Raw genomic sequence first — 14,854 nt, 5'->3', positions numbered from 1 at the left:
CTAAATGAGATAGCAGATGCAAGCTGGGGTTAAATTATGAGGACAGGTTGCATAGACTCGGCTAGTGTTCCTATGAGTATAGAAGATTAAGAGTTGATCTAATTGAGGTGTTTGAGATGAGTAAAGGATTTGAAAGGGTAGATAGCAATAAATAATTTCTTCTGGTGAACAAGGGGGCATAACCTTAAAATTAGAGCTGGGCTGTTCAGGGGTGATGTCAGGAAGCACTTCACACAAAGGGTAGTGGAAATCTAGAACTCTCTTCCCCAAAAAGTTGTTGCGGCTCGGTCAATTGAAAATTTAAAAACTGAGATTAATAAATGTTAGTTAAGGGTATTAAGGGATATGGAACCAAGGCAGGTAGATGGAGTTACGATACAGATCAGCTATGATCTAATTGAAAGGCGGAACAGACTCGCAGAGCTGAATGGCCTACTCCTGTTGCTATGTTCCATTCCTGCCTTTCTCTGGGCTATAAAAAGATTGGGGGTGTCTGATTAGAATCTCCCCTGCATGGTAGAATAATGGCCAGATTGCAAAATATATTCACATTGTTAAGCGCAAGTAAGGACACAACTATCTCCAAGGGAAAGCTATTAATTAACTACTTTTGTGTCCTTTACTAGCCTCTGTATTGATTCTAGATTGATACCCTTTGGTCAGTTGTTCCCAGGTGATTTATGTTTTTGTGTAACCCTAAAATAAGGAGGTCTATTAGTAACTGTTTGTCAAAATAGTTGAGGATTAAAATAGTATATACTTATTTGACTGTGAATTTCTCTAAATTGTTAAAATAGTACAAGTACTAATATTGAACTTCTGCCTATCAGGTGATGCTCTAATTGCAGTGAATGATGTGGAAGTGACCACTGAGAACATTGAGCGGGTTTTATCGTGTATTCCAGGTCCAATGCAGGTATGTTTATGAACCATATAATTGTTAATATTGAAACAGTGCTCTCTGTCAAGGAAACTATTTTGCATTATTCCTGTTGACTGGTGTCAACAACACATTGGGGTAAATTTTTGTCTTCGACGTGAAGTGGACCGCCCACCCACCCGTTATGGAACCTGTCTGTTTTTCATTCCATTTAAATGATTGGAATGAAAATACGGTGGACGATCCACTCAGCCAGATTCCCACCCATGCAGTGAAGACACAAATTTACCCCATGACATTTTATAATTGTGATACTGTGACGGAGCCACCAAAGGTTGTACATAATTCCTTTAACAGCAATGTAGTTACTGTCTGTGCCTGCACCTTTAATTACACTGACTGTACAATGCCAGTTACCTTTACAGCACGTGATGACGTCATGCTGTTAGTCACGTGATGCCCCAACGGCAGGAAGAACGTGATGACGTCATGATGTCACTCTCCTGACCTGGGGTTCAGTGCTCGTGGAGCCCTCAGAGCGAATAGACCTGTTATTGATGTGTCCTAGCAGTTTCCAGTTTAAACTCGTTTGTTTTCATTAAAGTTCAATAATTTAATTATCTGAGTTGAACTCAGTCTTTTGATAGGAACCTCCGTTCCTACATTGGTGACCCCGACTTCTACGAACGATTTTCGCGGAAGATTCGACATGGACACGAACGCCGTCACGCTGAAACTGCCACAGTTCTGGGAGCAACAACCAGACACCTGGTTCATCCAGGCTGAAGCCCAGTTCGCCATCCGGAACACCAATGTGGATCAGACCCGTTATTATTACGTGGTCTCCGCCCTCGACAGCGCAACTGCATCTCGGATCATCAGCCTCATCGGTAGTTCTCCTACTGACAGCAAGTATGATGCAATTAAGGCGCGGTTGCTTCAGGTTTTCAGGCTATCAAAGTCAGAGCGTGCTCACCGGCTCATCACGCTGCCCGGCCTCGGGGATTCCAAACCGTCCGAGCTCATGAGCCAAATGCTCACGCTCTTGGGTGCTGAACCGGAATGTTTTCTCTTCCGGGAGCTTTTCCTCTACCAACTGCCTGAACAGGTTCAGGCTGCCCTGGCCAGCTCCGACATTACTGACTGCGCCAAGCTTGCGGCCGAAGCCGATAAGATTTTCACGGTTACCCAGCAGTGTTGTGCGGCCACGAGGCGCCCACCCCCCACAGACGCGGTCCCGGCTTCTTCTACAGCGGGCTGGTGCTCCTACCACACCCGTTTTGGCGCGAAAGCACGATGCTGCCGTTCCCCCTGCAGTTTTTCGCCCAAAAAAAACCAAGAAGGCGCAGGCGGCATCCCTGGCAACGGATGACCAAATCTAACGGGCGTCCCGCGGTGGCGATGGCTGTCGGTTCTACGGGGAAACTCCTCTATATCACCGATTCCCTCTCGGGCCACCGTTTTCTTTGTGACGCCGGGGCGCAGTGTAGCATTCTACCTGCGTCGAAGCTCGACACGCAGACTGGGAACCTCGGTTTTTCCCTCATAGCGGCTAATGGCGCAGCTATTCGAATGTTCCGAAACCGGCAGGTCGAAGTCTGTTTCGGCGGTCAGCGCTTCTTTTGGGATTTCGTCACAGCTACAGTCTCGCAACCTATCCTAGGGCAGATTTTCTGTGTGCCAACAGCCTGCTAGTCGATGTCCGACACCGCCGGCTGATCAACGCGGCCACCTTCCACTCGATCCCGTGCTTCCACGGTACCTCCGTGGCCCGTTCCATTGCCTGTGCTTTTCCTCCTCCAGATGATTTCACGCGGCTTCTCGGGGAGTTTCCGGAGCTGACGAGGCCCACCTTCTCCTCTTCAGCGACGAAACATGGTGTTGAACATCACATCACCACTACTGGCTCCCCGGTTTATGCACGGGCTAGAAGGCTCGAACCCGGCAAGCTTGCAGCTGCGAAGGCGGAGTTCGCCACAATGGAGCGGCTCGGCATCATTAGGCGATCGAACAGTCCCTGGTCTTCGCCTCTACACATCTGCTGAAACCAGGCGGCGGCTGGCGGCCTTGCGGTGACTACCGACGCCTCAATGACTCCACCACTCCGGATCAGTACCCGATCCCGCATATTCAGGACTTCTCTGCCCACTTGGCGGGAAATACTATCTTCTCTAAAGTCGACCTCGTCCGTGGATATCACCAGGTTCCAGTGCACCCACAAGACGTTCCGAAAACCGCGGTCATCACCCCTTTTGGCCTCTGAGTTCCTGCGGATGCCGTTTGGCTTAAAGAACGCAGCACAGGCGTTCCAGCGTCTGATGGACTCCGTTCTACGGGACCTGCGTTTCCTTTTCGTCTACCTGGACGACATACTCATCGCCAGTGCCAGCAAGGAGGAGCACATCTCCCATTTGCTTCCCTCTTTACGCGCCTCAGCCAGCACGGGTTAATCATCAACCCGGCCAAGTGCCAGTTCGGCCTACAACAAATCGACTTCCTGGGATACCGCATAACATCGGACGGCGCCGTCCCTTTGGCGACGAAGGTTGAGGCGGTTACTTCTTTCCCGCGGCCGTCGACAGTCAAGGCCTTGCAGGAGTTCCTGGGGATGGTTAACTTCTACCACCGTTTCGTCCCCAAGGCGGCTCAACTCGTTGCAACCCTTGTTCGGGGCCCTCAAGGGCAAGTCTGGTAAAGACCCAATCAGCTGGACAGCTGAAATGATCCAGGCGTTCAGCGACACCAAGAACGCTTTGGCCAACGCAACCATGCTGGCGCACCCACTTCCAGGTACTACCATTGCCCTTGCCACCGACGCGTCAGACTACGCCATTGGTGCGGTGCAAGAACAGTGGGTCAACGGCACGTGGCAACCGCTGGCGTTTTTCAGCCGTCAATTACGAACAAATGAGAAAAAGTACAGCACCTTTGACAGGGAACTACTGGCCCTTTTCCTCGCCATTCGCCATTTCCGGTTTTTATTGGAGGGGCACCCCTTCATGGCTTTTGTCGACCATAAACCCCTTACATTCACCATGGCCAAGACCACTGAACCCTGGTCCGCTCGTCAACAACGTCACTTGACGTTCATTTCCGAATTTACTACGGACATTCAACATGTGTCTGGTAAGGACAACCTGGTGGCAGATTGCCTCTCCCGTGTGACGGTCCACGCGGTGCACCTGGGGATCGACTACGCCCTCATGGCGAAAGATCAGGTTTCGGATTCGGAGGTCCAATCATATCAAACCGTTCCCTCCAGCTTCCAAGCGACCGACGTCGTCTTCCAGGACGCAGGTGCCACGCTCTTTTGCGACGTTTCCAGGGGAGTCCCTCGTCCCATAGTGCCAGTCAAATGGCGCCGGAAGGTTTTTGATGCCATACACGGGTTGTCCCACCCAGGGATGAAAGCTTCGCAACGGCTTATGTCAGCCAAGTTCGTCTGGAAGGGGATGCACATCGATGTCCGTGACTGGGCTAATACCTGCGTCGTATGCCAGAAGGCCAAAGTCCAGCGTCATGTCAAGGCTCCAGTAGCTGCGTTCACTGTTCCGGAGCGTCGTTTCGACCACGTGCATGTAGACCTCGTGGGGCCGCTTCCACCTTCTCAGGGTTATACGCATCTCCTTACCATAGTGGACCGCACCACTAGGTGGCCAGAGGCAATTCCTTTGGTTTCCACCACGTCGGTAGACGTCACTAGAGCTTTCATCGCCTGTTGGGTCGCCCGTTTCGGAGTACCGGCGGACATTTCCTCTGACTGCGGACCGCAGTTTTCCTCAGATCTTTGGAATGTTGTGGCTCAGGGGCTCGGTACCAAGCGTCATCGCACCACTGCGTACCATCCTCAGGCAAACGGCCTTTGCGAGCGATTCCACAGGTCGCTTAAAGCCTCTCTGAGGGCCAGTCTTCCAGGCGCAGGATGGGTGGACAGACTCCCATGGGTCCTGTTGGGTCTCCGTACGGCGCCCAAAGATGATCTACAATCGTCTTCAGCTGAACTCGTCTATGGACAGCCGCTCAGGGTACCAGGAGATTTCCTCCCTTCGCCCACAGAGCCATGGTCCGTCTCCCGGCAACTCGTTCGCCACCAAGAAGCGGCCAGATGCTTTGCCCCGATCCCTACGTCCAATCACGGTTTGCAGACCTCTTACGTGCCATCGGGACTGAAGACTGTTATGTCCGTGTACTAATAAGAAAAGAACTGCAGAGAACGGTACAACAGGTGTTTACTCAACGTGGTTCAAACTGCAACTGAAACAACAGATTACTACTCCGCGTTATATACAGGTGTGGTCACTGCCGGTACTACAGTATACATGAGCTGTAGAAAGTAGTTGCCCCCTTAAAGGTACATACATTACAATTCCTCCCCTTTTAGATTAACAGTACCATAACACTCATTTAACAATTAAATATCAAACTAATTACAATTAACACTTTTAACATGCAACATTAGCTGAAAATAGTCTATTTATAAATTCAGTCTTTGGGGAGGCTTCCTGATCCTTTCTGGATAGCGCCTTTCCCGAGTGTCTTGCTCTTGGTGCGGAGGCGATTCTGGCCCCCTGTCGTCGGTTGGTTCATCAGCTTCCGATGCTACTGTTTCGGGGGTAGATGCTCCCTGTACGTCGGGTTCATCAGGTACGTATGGGCGAGGCATGGGGTTGACTCGTTCCTGTGACTCTAGGATCTGGTCAGCATGGCGTCTCACGATGCTCTCCCCAACGTCCACTGTGTACATTAGTGGCCCCTGCCATGTGCATATCGTTCCTGGTTGCCATTTCTTTGTTCGGTAGTCGCGGGCCAAGACTGGTTGCCCTACATCGAAGCTCCTTGTCGGCTTCTCATTGATGTGCTGGAATTGCTTACTCTCAACATCTCTTCGTACATTTGGTCTGAGCAAATCCAGACGTGATCTCAGCCTTCGGTTAAAGAACATCATGGCCGGGGCCTGGTTGGTGACTGCATGCGTCACATTTCTGTAGGCTAACAGGAAATTGTCCACCTTATGCTGCAGTGGGATGTTGTCATTGTACATAGCCTTTATTGCCTTCTTAAAGGTTTGTACGAACCTCTCAGCCAATCCATTTGTGGCTGGATGATACGGGGCGGATGTGTAATGCCTTACCCCATTCCTTTTCATAAATCTTCGAAACTCTTCAGACACAAACTGTGGTCCGTTATCAGAGCAAATCTGCTCTGGCAAGCCGTTCCTGGCAAAAATGGTCCGTAGGACTGCAATAGTTTTCTCCGTGGTGGTGGAGGACATTTTGATCACCTCAGGCCATTTCGAGTGCGCATCCACGGCTATTAAAAACATTGAGTCCATGAATGGACCAGCAAAATCAATATGCACCTGTTGCCATGGAGATGAGGGCCACTCCCATGGGTGTAGAGGGGCATGTGGTGGTGCATTTTGGACCTTCTGGCATCCTGAGCAGCTCTTTGTCAGGTCCTCGATTTGCTGATCGATCCCTGGCCACCACACATAAGCCCTAGCAAGACTTTTCATTTTCACCCCTCCCAGATGACCTTTGTGAAGCTCATTGAGCACTCTCTCCCTTAACTTGGGTGGAATTACCACTCGGGATCCACACATCAAGGTCCCCTGGCATACTGACAGCTGTTCTCTTCTGGATGAGAATGCTGGCAACAGTGAGTCGCCATGTGCTGGCCATCCCTTCACCGTCAAATCATATACCCGAGACAGTGTCGGGTCATTTCGGGTCTCCTTCTCTGTACCAGCGTCAGTTACTGGCAAGCATTCAATTATAGTCGAATGAAATATTTCGACAGGATCCACTTCTAGTGCTTCCTCCGCAGTAGGCAGTGGCAGGCGTGATAGCCCATCAGCGTTTCCATGCTGTTTCGTGCCCTTATACTCTATTTCATATTGGTGCGCCCCTAGAAAAAGGGACCATCGTTGTAGAATTTGCGCAGTCATCACCGGAACGCCCTTCTTTGGATTAAAGATGGAGACAAGTGGTTGGTGGTCAGTCAGCAAGGTGAACTTCTGCCCGTGCAGATAGTGATTGAACTTTTTCACTCCCCACACTAGGCTGAGGGCCTCCCTGTCAATCTGGGCGTAGTTACGCTCGGCTGAGGTTAGTGACCGAGACGCAAAGGCTACTGGCCTCTCCGAGCCATCCGGGAATTTGTGCGACAGCACCGCTCCAATGCCATAGGGTGATGCATCACACGCCAACCGAATTGGTAGTGCTGGGTTGAAATGAGCCAAAACCTCTTTTGATGTGATCAATGCTTTGCTCTTCTGGAAAACTCGTTTTCATTCGTCACTCCACTTCCATTGTACCCCCGTTTGCAGTAGGGTGTTCAGTGGGTGTAGTACGGTAGACAAATTCGGCAAGAACTTATGGTAGTGGTTCACCAGCCCGAGGAACGACCTCAGTTGTGACACATTTTCCGGTGCTGGAGCCTTGACTACTGCCTCAATCTTTTCAGGGGACTTATGTAACCCCACTTTATCAATAACGTGGCCACAATACGAGATCTGCTTCTGGAAAAACTCGCATTTGTGGCGATTAGCTCGGAGCCCATATTCCTTCAATCTAGTGAGCACCTGCTCCAGGTTGGCGAGGTGATCACTGTCATTTTCGCCCGTGACCAGGATGTCTTCCAAATAACACTGGGCCCCTGGAATCCCTTGCAGGACTTGTTCCATTGCCCTTTGCCAAATAGCCGGAGCTGATGCTACCCCGAACACCAGCCAGTTGTATTGGTAGAGACCTTTGAGTGTTGATCGTGAGGTACTGTTTCGCGGCTTCTTCTACCTCCATTTGCAGGTACGCCTGGGCCAGATCAATCTTAGTGAAGCGTTTCCCTCCAGATAGCGAGGCGAAAATATCTTCAATCCGCGGAAGCGGATATTGTACAGTGTGAAGGACTGGGTTCACTGTCACCTTAAAGTCCCCACAGATGCGAACCTTCTTTGGTTCCCCAGGCGTATTACTCAACGACCTCTTCATTACAGGAACGATGGGTGTAGCCCACTCGCTCCAATCCACTTTGGACAGTACTCCTGAACGTTCCAAACCTTCCAGCTCTGCTTCGACGGCTGGGCGGATCGCATAAGGTACCGGTCTGGCCTTAAAAAACTTTGGGCTTGCATTTTCCTCTATTTTGATCGTCGCTGTTATGCCTTTTAGTGTTCCGAGTCCCTGCTGGAACACTTCTTGTGCGTCAGCATTTTTGACAGTCGTCCAGGTGTGACGTCATCCTTTTTGGCATCTACAGTCAGTGCTTGTATGGAATGCCAATCTAGCTGTATCTTCCGGATCCATTCACGCCCTAGTAGTGGTGGTCCTCCATCTGGCAATACATATAGGTCCATTTTTGGTGTTTTCTTGCCGTTACATATAACGTTCACCCTTATTTTTCCTTTGGGGTAGACTTTTTGCCCCGTGTACGTCTTCAAGATAATCTTTGTATCTCTCAAGGGTATATGTGAGAATAGCCACTTGTAGTCCCTTCGGTTTTTGACTGTTAGGGCTGATCCTGTGTCCAATTCCATTTTCACTTGGACTCCTGCTATCTTGAGCGTGACCCAGATAGTTTGGTGATCCTCCGTTTTGATCACATTATGTAGTTTCAGACAACCCAGCTCCTTGCTTCCGGAGTCTGTATCACTCTTCTGTTCGTCTGAACTACTCTCTGTTACCTTATGTACCTTCTTGTACTTCTCCTGTGGAGATTTCTTGCTGCTGGTTTTCTTTCCCGACCGGCAGACTCTTACTATGTGTCATACTTTTCCACACTGTCTGCACACCTTGTCCTTGAACCAGCAATCATTATGGTCGTGTGTTGTTCTGCCGCAGCGATAGCACTTCACTGTTCCGTATGACATTTCATTTGTGCCATATTCTTGCGGTCTCCGTTGTATCTCTGCAGCGCCTGGTGCTGCTGCTTCGTGTGATACTGCAATGCTGAAAGCCTTGTCCAGCGTAAGATCCTTTTCTGATAGAAGCCGTTTCTGGGTTCCTTCACTTTGAAGCCCACACACAAACTTGTCCCTTAAAGTATCTGCTAGTCCCGTTCCAAACTGGCAGTGTTTCGATAGCTTGCGCAGTTCCGTTAAATACTCAGCATTACTTTCATCTTTATGCTGGTTCCTTTTGTGAATCTTAAATCTTTCTGCTATCAGCAGCGGTGTGGGGTTTAAGTGGGCCTGTAGGATTGAGGTTTAAGTGGGCCTGTAGGATTGACACTGTTTTCAAAATCCTTTTCTACTGGCTTCTCTGGGGTTACTAGGTTTCGTAGTAAGCCATACGTTTTTGCACCCATTGAATTCAACAATACCAGCGCTTTCTTGTCATCTGGCACTTCATTTGCCTTGCAGTATACTTCTATGCGTTCGACATATGTCGTCCAATCTTCGACTTCATTGTCGAACGCTGTGATACTGCCACTCTTTGGCATTTTTGGGTGTGGTTAGACTGGCTTAAAAGGCGTCTCCCGCGCTTTCCTTTCTTTCCCGCTGCGGCTTAAAATGGCGTCTCCCGCGCTGCTGCCAACGCCGCTCTCGGCGGTCCTCATGGCAAATGGCGACGCCCTGTGGGTTTTGTGCGCTGCTCCTGCGCTGCTGCCAACGCCGCTCTCTGCGGTCCTCGTGGCAATGGCAGCGCCTCGCGTTTTCCTGCGTGCCTCTCTCCCCCGTTGACGCTGCTCGGCCCTTGACCACCGGCTGCGCTCTGCTCTCTCTCGCCTCTTTTCCCCCCCCCCCCCCCCCCCCCCCCCCCCCGTTGACGCTGCTCGGCCCTGAACACCGGCTGCGCCCTGTGCGCTCTGCCCTTTCTCCCCCGTCGACGCTGCTCGGCCTTTTTCTGTGCCGCTCGGTCGGGCTCTAGCCCGTCGCTGTCCGGGAAGGGTCTGCGCAGTACCTGCTGCCAGCCCGTTTCGCTGGACCACCGTGACTGGAAAGCCAAGCCTGGCTCTCGACAACCTCCCCTGCAATGCTCAAATCTCCGCTGGATGACTGGGCGGTTGCCCGTGGTCGACGCCCGTGCTTCTGGACTCGACCTTCCACTGTTCTCCAGGAGCGAATCTCTGGGTGGTGATGCAGAGTTGCAGGTAGGTTCGAACTTGCTCGTCGCCACTGTTACGTCCGTGTAATAATAAGAAAAGGACTGCAGAGAACTGTACAACAGGTGTTTACTCAACGTGGTTCAAACTGCAACTGAAACAACAGATTACTACTCAGCATTATATACAGGTGTGGTCACTGCCGGTACTACAGTATACATGAGCTGTAGAAAGCAGTTCCCCCCCTTAAAGGTACATACATTACAAAGACTGCGGAGTATGTATTCATCCGACACGACGCTTACCGGGATCTGCTCAAGCCTCCTTACACTGGTCCTTTCCGCGTCATCGAACCGGGTGGCAAATCCTTTTTGGTCGACATCGGAGGGAAACCGGATCACATCTCAGTGGACCGTTTGAAGACGGCTCACCTGGACCTGGGTCACCCTGTCGTAGTCGCTCAACCACCCAAACGTGGCCGACCCCCCGTGGCCTCCGCACCTGATCAACCAAAGCCGCCTGACATCCCGCCTGCGCTCGCCGCGCCTGCTCAGCCGTCACCGTCTGCCAACACGTCCACCAGTCGTCAGCTTCCTCTGCCGGGGTATCGAAGTCGATCGGACAGGCTCATCAGGCCTCCTCCGCGCCTCACCTTTTCTGTTAAAGACAGTTCTGGGGGGGGCGCATGTGGTGGAGCCACCAAAGGACTCGTAGCGGTTGTACATAATTCCTTTAATAGCAATGTAGTTATGTCTGTGCCTGTACCTTTAATTACACTGTTTGACTGTACAATGCCAGTTACCTTTACAGCACGTGATGACGTCATGCCGTTAGTCACGTGATGCCCCAACGGCGGGAAGAACGTGATGACGTCATAACGTCACTCTCCTGATCTGGGGTTCAGTGCTCGTGGAGTCCTCAGCGAATAGACCTGTTATTGATGTGTCCTAGCAGTTTCCAGCTTAAACTTGTTTGTTTTCATTTAAAGTTCATTCAATTAATTATTTGAGTCGAACTCAGTGTTTTGATAGGAACCTCCGTTCCTACAATACCACATTTTAAGAATGTTTCATTTGTTTGTTTTCTGTGTTCATCCCAGCCTTTTTGCAATACCGTATTTTATAGTCATAATTATGCTTCTGTTGAATTTAATGGTATTGCTGGACACTCATTAAAGCATGTGTCTATGTTAATGTGAAAAATGCTAATTTCCCAAGGACCATTAAATAGAAGAGTTGGGATAAATGGTTCATTCTCGGGCTGGCAATCAGTAACTAGTGGTGTTCCGCAGGGGTCAGTGCTGGGACCCCAACTCTTTACAATCTATATTAACGATTTGAAGGAAGGGACCGAGTGCAACATATCCAAGTTTGCCGACGATACAAAGATGGGAGGGAAAGCAATGAGTGAGGATGACATAAAAAACCTGCAAAAGGACATAGACAGGCTAAGTGAGTGGGCAGAGATTTGGCAGATGCAATATAATGTTGGAAAGTGTGAGGTTATGTACTTTGGCAAAAAAAATCAAAGAGCAAGTTATTATCTAAATGGAGAGAAACTGCAAAGTGCTACAGTACAAAGGGATCTGGGGGTCCTGGTGCATGAAACACAAAAAGTTAGTATGCAGGTGATCAGGAAGGCCAATGGAATCTTGGCTTTTATTGCAAGGGGGATGGAGTATAAAAACAGGGAAGTCTTGCTGCAGTTATACAGGGTATTGGCGAGGCCACACCTGGAATACTGCGTGCAGTTTTGGTTTCCATATTTAAGAAAAGATATACTTGCTCTCGAGGCGGTTCAGAGAAGGTTCACTCGGTTGATTCCGGAGATGAGGGGGTTGACGTATGAGGAAAGGTTGAGTAGGTTGGGCCTCTACTCATTGGAGTTCAGAAGAATGAGAGGCGATCTTATCGAAACATATAAGATTGTGAGGGGGCTTGATCGGGTGGATGCGGGGAGGATGTTTCCACTGACGGGTGAGACTAGAACTAGGGGGCATAATCTAAGAATAAGGGGCTGCCCTTACAAAACTGAGATGAGGAGAAACTTCTTCACTCAGAGGGTAGTAAATCTATGGAATTTGCTACCAGAGAGAGCTGTGGAAGCTGCAACATTAAATAAATTTAAAATGGAGATAGACAGTTTCCTAGCAGATAAGGGAATTAGGGGTTACGGGGAGAGGGCAGGGAAGTGGACGTGAGCCTAGATTCGGATCAGCCATGATCCTATTGAATGGCGGAGCAGGCCCGAGGGGCCGTATGGCCTACTCCTGCTCCTACTACTTATGTTCTTATTAAGGATGGCGTGTATTAAAAATCAACACTCAAATGAAAATAAAATCCAATAGAAATCACACGATACTGCACAGTCAACTCATTTGTCCTTTGTGTATTTTACATTTTTGGATTGAAACACTAAATATGATCAGCTGAATAGCAGTCATGTCTGAATTTATTTCCTTTTCTTCTGGTCACTTCTTTAAGTTAATGGCCCAGACTTTGCTGTGCCAGGGCATCTAATGGCATCTGCCACTGGTTAGATTTGCCCTTGCACGTTTAGGTTTTAAATTTTTTTGTGTGGCAAGTTGTTGAAAGTGCAAGCTGATAATGGGAAACAGGGCATCTGGGACCTAAGTGAACAGGACAAGCAAATAAGGTATTAGGTGGGGTCAGACTAAGCGAGAACACAGGATGGTCTAAGATAGGTTTACAATGTATATGTGAATGCATGAAGCATAGTAAACCAGGTTGGCAAGCTGCAGGTGCAAATAGCCACGTGGGAATATGATGTCGTGGCAATAACAGAGACCTGGCTTAAAAAAGGGCAGAATTGGGTATTAAATATTCCTGGATATAAGGTATTCATGAAAGATAGGAGGTGGTGTGGCATTATTGGTTAAGGAGAATGTTACAGTGCTGGAGGGCGAGGATGTCCTGGAGGGGTCAAAGACAGAATCTATATGGCTAGAGTTAAGAAATAATAGAAGTGCCATTACACTACTAGGTGTATTCTACAGGCCACCAACTAGTGGGGAAAAATATGGAGGAGCAAATTTGCAGAGACATTACAGAGAGATGCAAGAACTATAGAGTAGTGATAATGAGGGACTTCAACTATCCTAATCTAGACTGGGATAGTAATGTAAAGGGCAGAGAGGGGGAAGAATTTCTGAAGTGTATTCAGGAGAACTTTCTTGATCAGTATGTTTCTGGCCCAACGAGGAAGGAGGCATTTCTGGATCTGGTTTTGGGGAATGAGGTGAGTCAAGTGACTATTTAGGGAATAGTGATCATAGTATCATTATGTTTAAATTAGTTATGGAAAAGGACAGGGGGCAATCTAGAGTAAAAATACTTCATTGGAGGAAGGCCAATTTCAGTGGGATGAGAACGGATCTGGCCCAGGTAAATTGGAATCAAAGATTGGCAGGCAAAACTGTAATGGAACAATGGGCTGCCTCTAAAGAGGAAATAGTTCAGGTACAGTCAAGGAACATTCCCACTAGAGGCAAAGCAGTGCAACTAAAGTCAGATCTCCCTGGATGACGAAAGAGATAGAGAGTAAGATGAAGCAGAAAAAGAGTGTGTATGACCAATGTCAGGTTGAGAATACATCTGAGAATCAGGCTAAATATAGAAAGTTCAGAGGAGAAATGAAAAGGAAAATGAGGGGCAAAGAGAGGGTAATGAGAATAGAATGGCAGCTAACATAAAAGGTAATCCAAAAGTCTTCGATAGGCATATAAATAGTAAATGGGTAGTAAAAGGAGGGGTGGGGTCAATTTAGGGACCAAAAAAGGAGACCTACGCATGGAGGCAGAGGGTATGGCTGAGGTGCTAAATGAGTACTTTGCATCTGTCTTCAAGGAAGAAGATGCTGCCATAGACAAAGTGAAAGAGGAGATACTGGATGGGATAAAAATTGATAGAGGAGGTACTAGAAAGGCTGGCTGTACTTAAAAGTAGATAAGTCACCAGGACCCGATGGGATGCATCCTAAGACGCTGAGGGAAGTGAAGGAAGAAATTGCGGAGGTACTGGCCATAATCTTCCAATCCTCCTTCAAAATGGGGGTGGTGCGAGAGGACTGGAGAATTGCAAATGTTACACCCTTGTTCAAAAAAGGGTGTAAAGATAAACCCAGCATCTACAAGCCAGTCAGTTTAACCTCGGTAGTGGGGAAGCTTTTAGAAACAATAATCGGACAAAATTAACAGTCACTTGGACAAGTGTGGATTAATTAAGGAAAGTCAGCACGGATTTGTTGAAGGCAAATAGTGTTTAACCAACTTGATCGAGTTTTTTGAAAGGTAACAGAGAGGGTTGATGAGGGCAATGTGGGTGGCATAGTGTACATGGATTTCCAAAAGGCGTTTGACAAAGTGCCATAATAGGCTTGCCAGCAAAGTTTAAGCCCATGGAATAAAAGGGACAGTGGCATCATGGATACGAAATTGGTTAACTGACAGGAAACAGAGTAGTGGTAAACGGTTGGTTTTCGGACTGGATGAAGGTATACAGTAGTGTTTCCCAGGAGTCGGTTCTAGGACCGCTGCTTTTCTTGATATCTATTAATGACTTGGATGTGGGTGTACTGGGCACAATTTCAAAATTTGCAGATGATGCAAAACTTGGATGTATAGTGAACAGTGAGGAGGATAGTGATAGACTTCAAGAGGACATAGACAGGCTGGTAGAATGGGCGGACACATGGCAGATAAAATTTAACGCAGAAAAGTGCGAAGTGATACATTTTGATAGAAAGAATGAGGAGAGGAAATATAAGCTAATGGGTACAATCCTAAAGGGAGTGCAAGAACGGAGAAACCATGGGCTATATGTACACAAATTGTTAAAGGTGGCAGGGCAGGTTGAGAAAGCAGTTAAAAATGCTGACAGGATCCTGGGTTTCATGAATAGAGGTATAGAATAC

General features: G+C 48.5%; 1 protein-coding gene across 1 annotated transcript in view; it reads left to right on the top strand.

Annotated features, from left to right (window-relative positions):
• Window positions 1-524: 524 nt before the first annotated feature.
• intu (inturned planar cell polarity protein) overlaps window positions 525-14,854 on the top strand; it is a 191,922-nt gene continuing 177,592 nt past the window's right edge. The window contains exons 1-2 of the mRNA XM_086005287.1: window positions 525-564; window positions 798-916. Of these exons, the coding sequence (XP_085861413.1) occupies window positions 525-564; window positions 798-916 (159 nt within the window). The remainder of the gene's footprint in view (window positions 565-797; window positions 917-14,854) is intronic.

Source organism: Somniosus microcephalus, chromosome 2, assembly GCF_052327205.1.
Source record: "Somniosus microcephalus isolate GS21.2 chromosome 2, FLI_Smic_1.0, whole genome shotgun sequence".
NCBI classification, from domain to species: Eukaryota; Metazoa; Chordata; class Chondrichthyes; order Squaliformes; family Somniosidae; genus Somniosus; species Somniosus microcephalus.
This window is presented reverse-complemented; position numbering and strand designations above follow the sequence as displayed.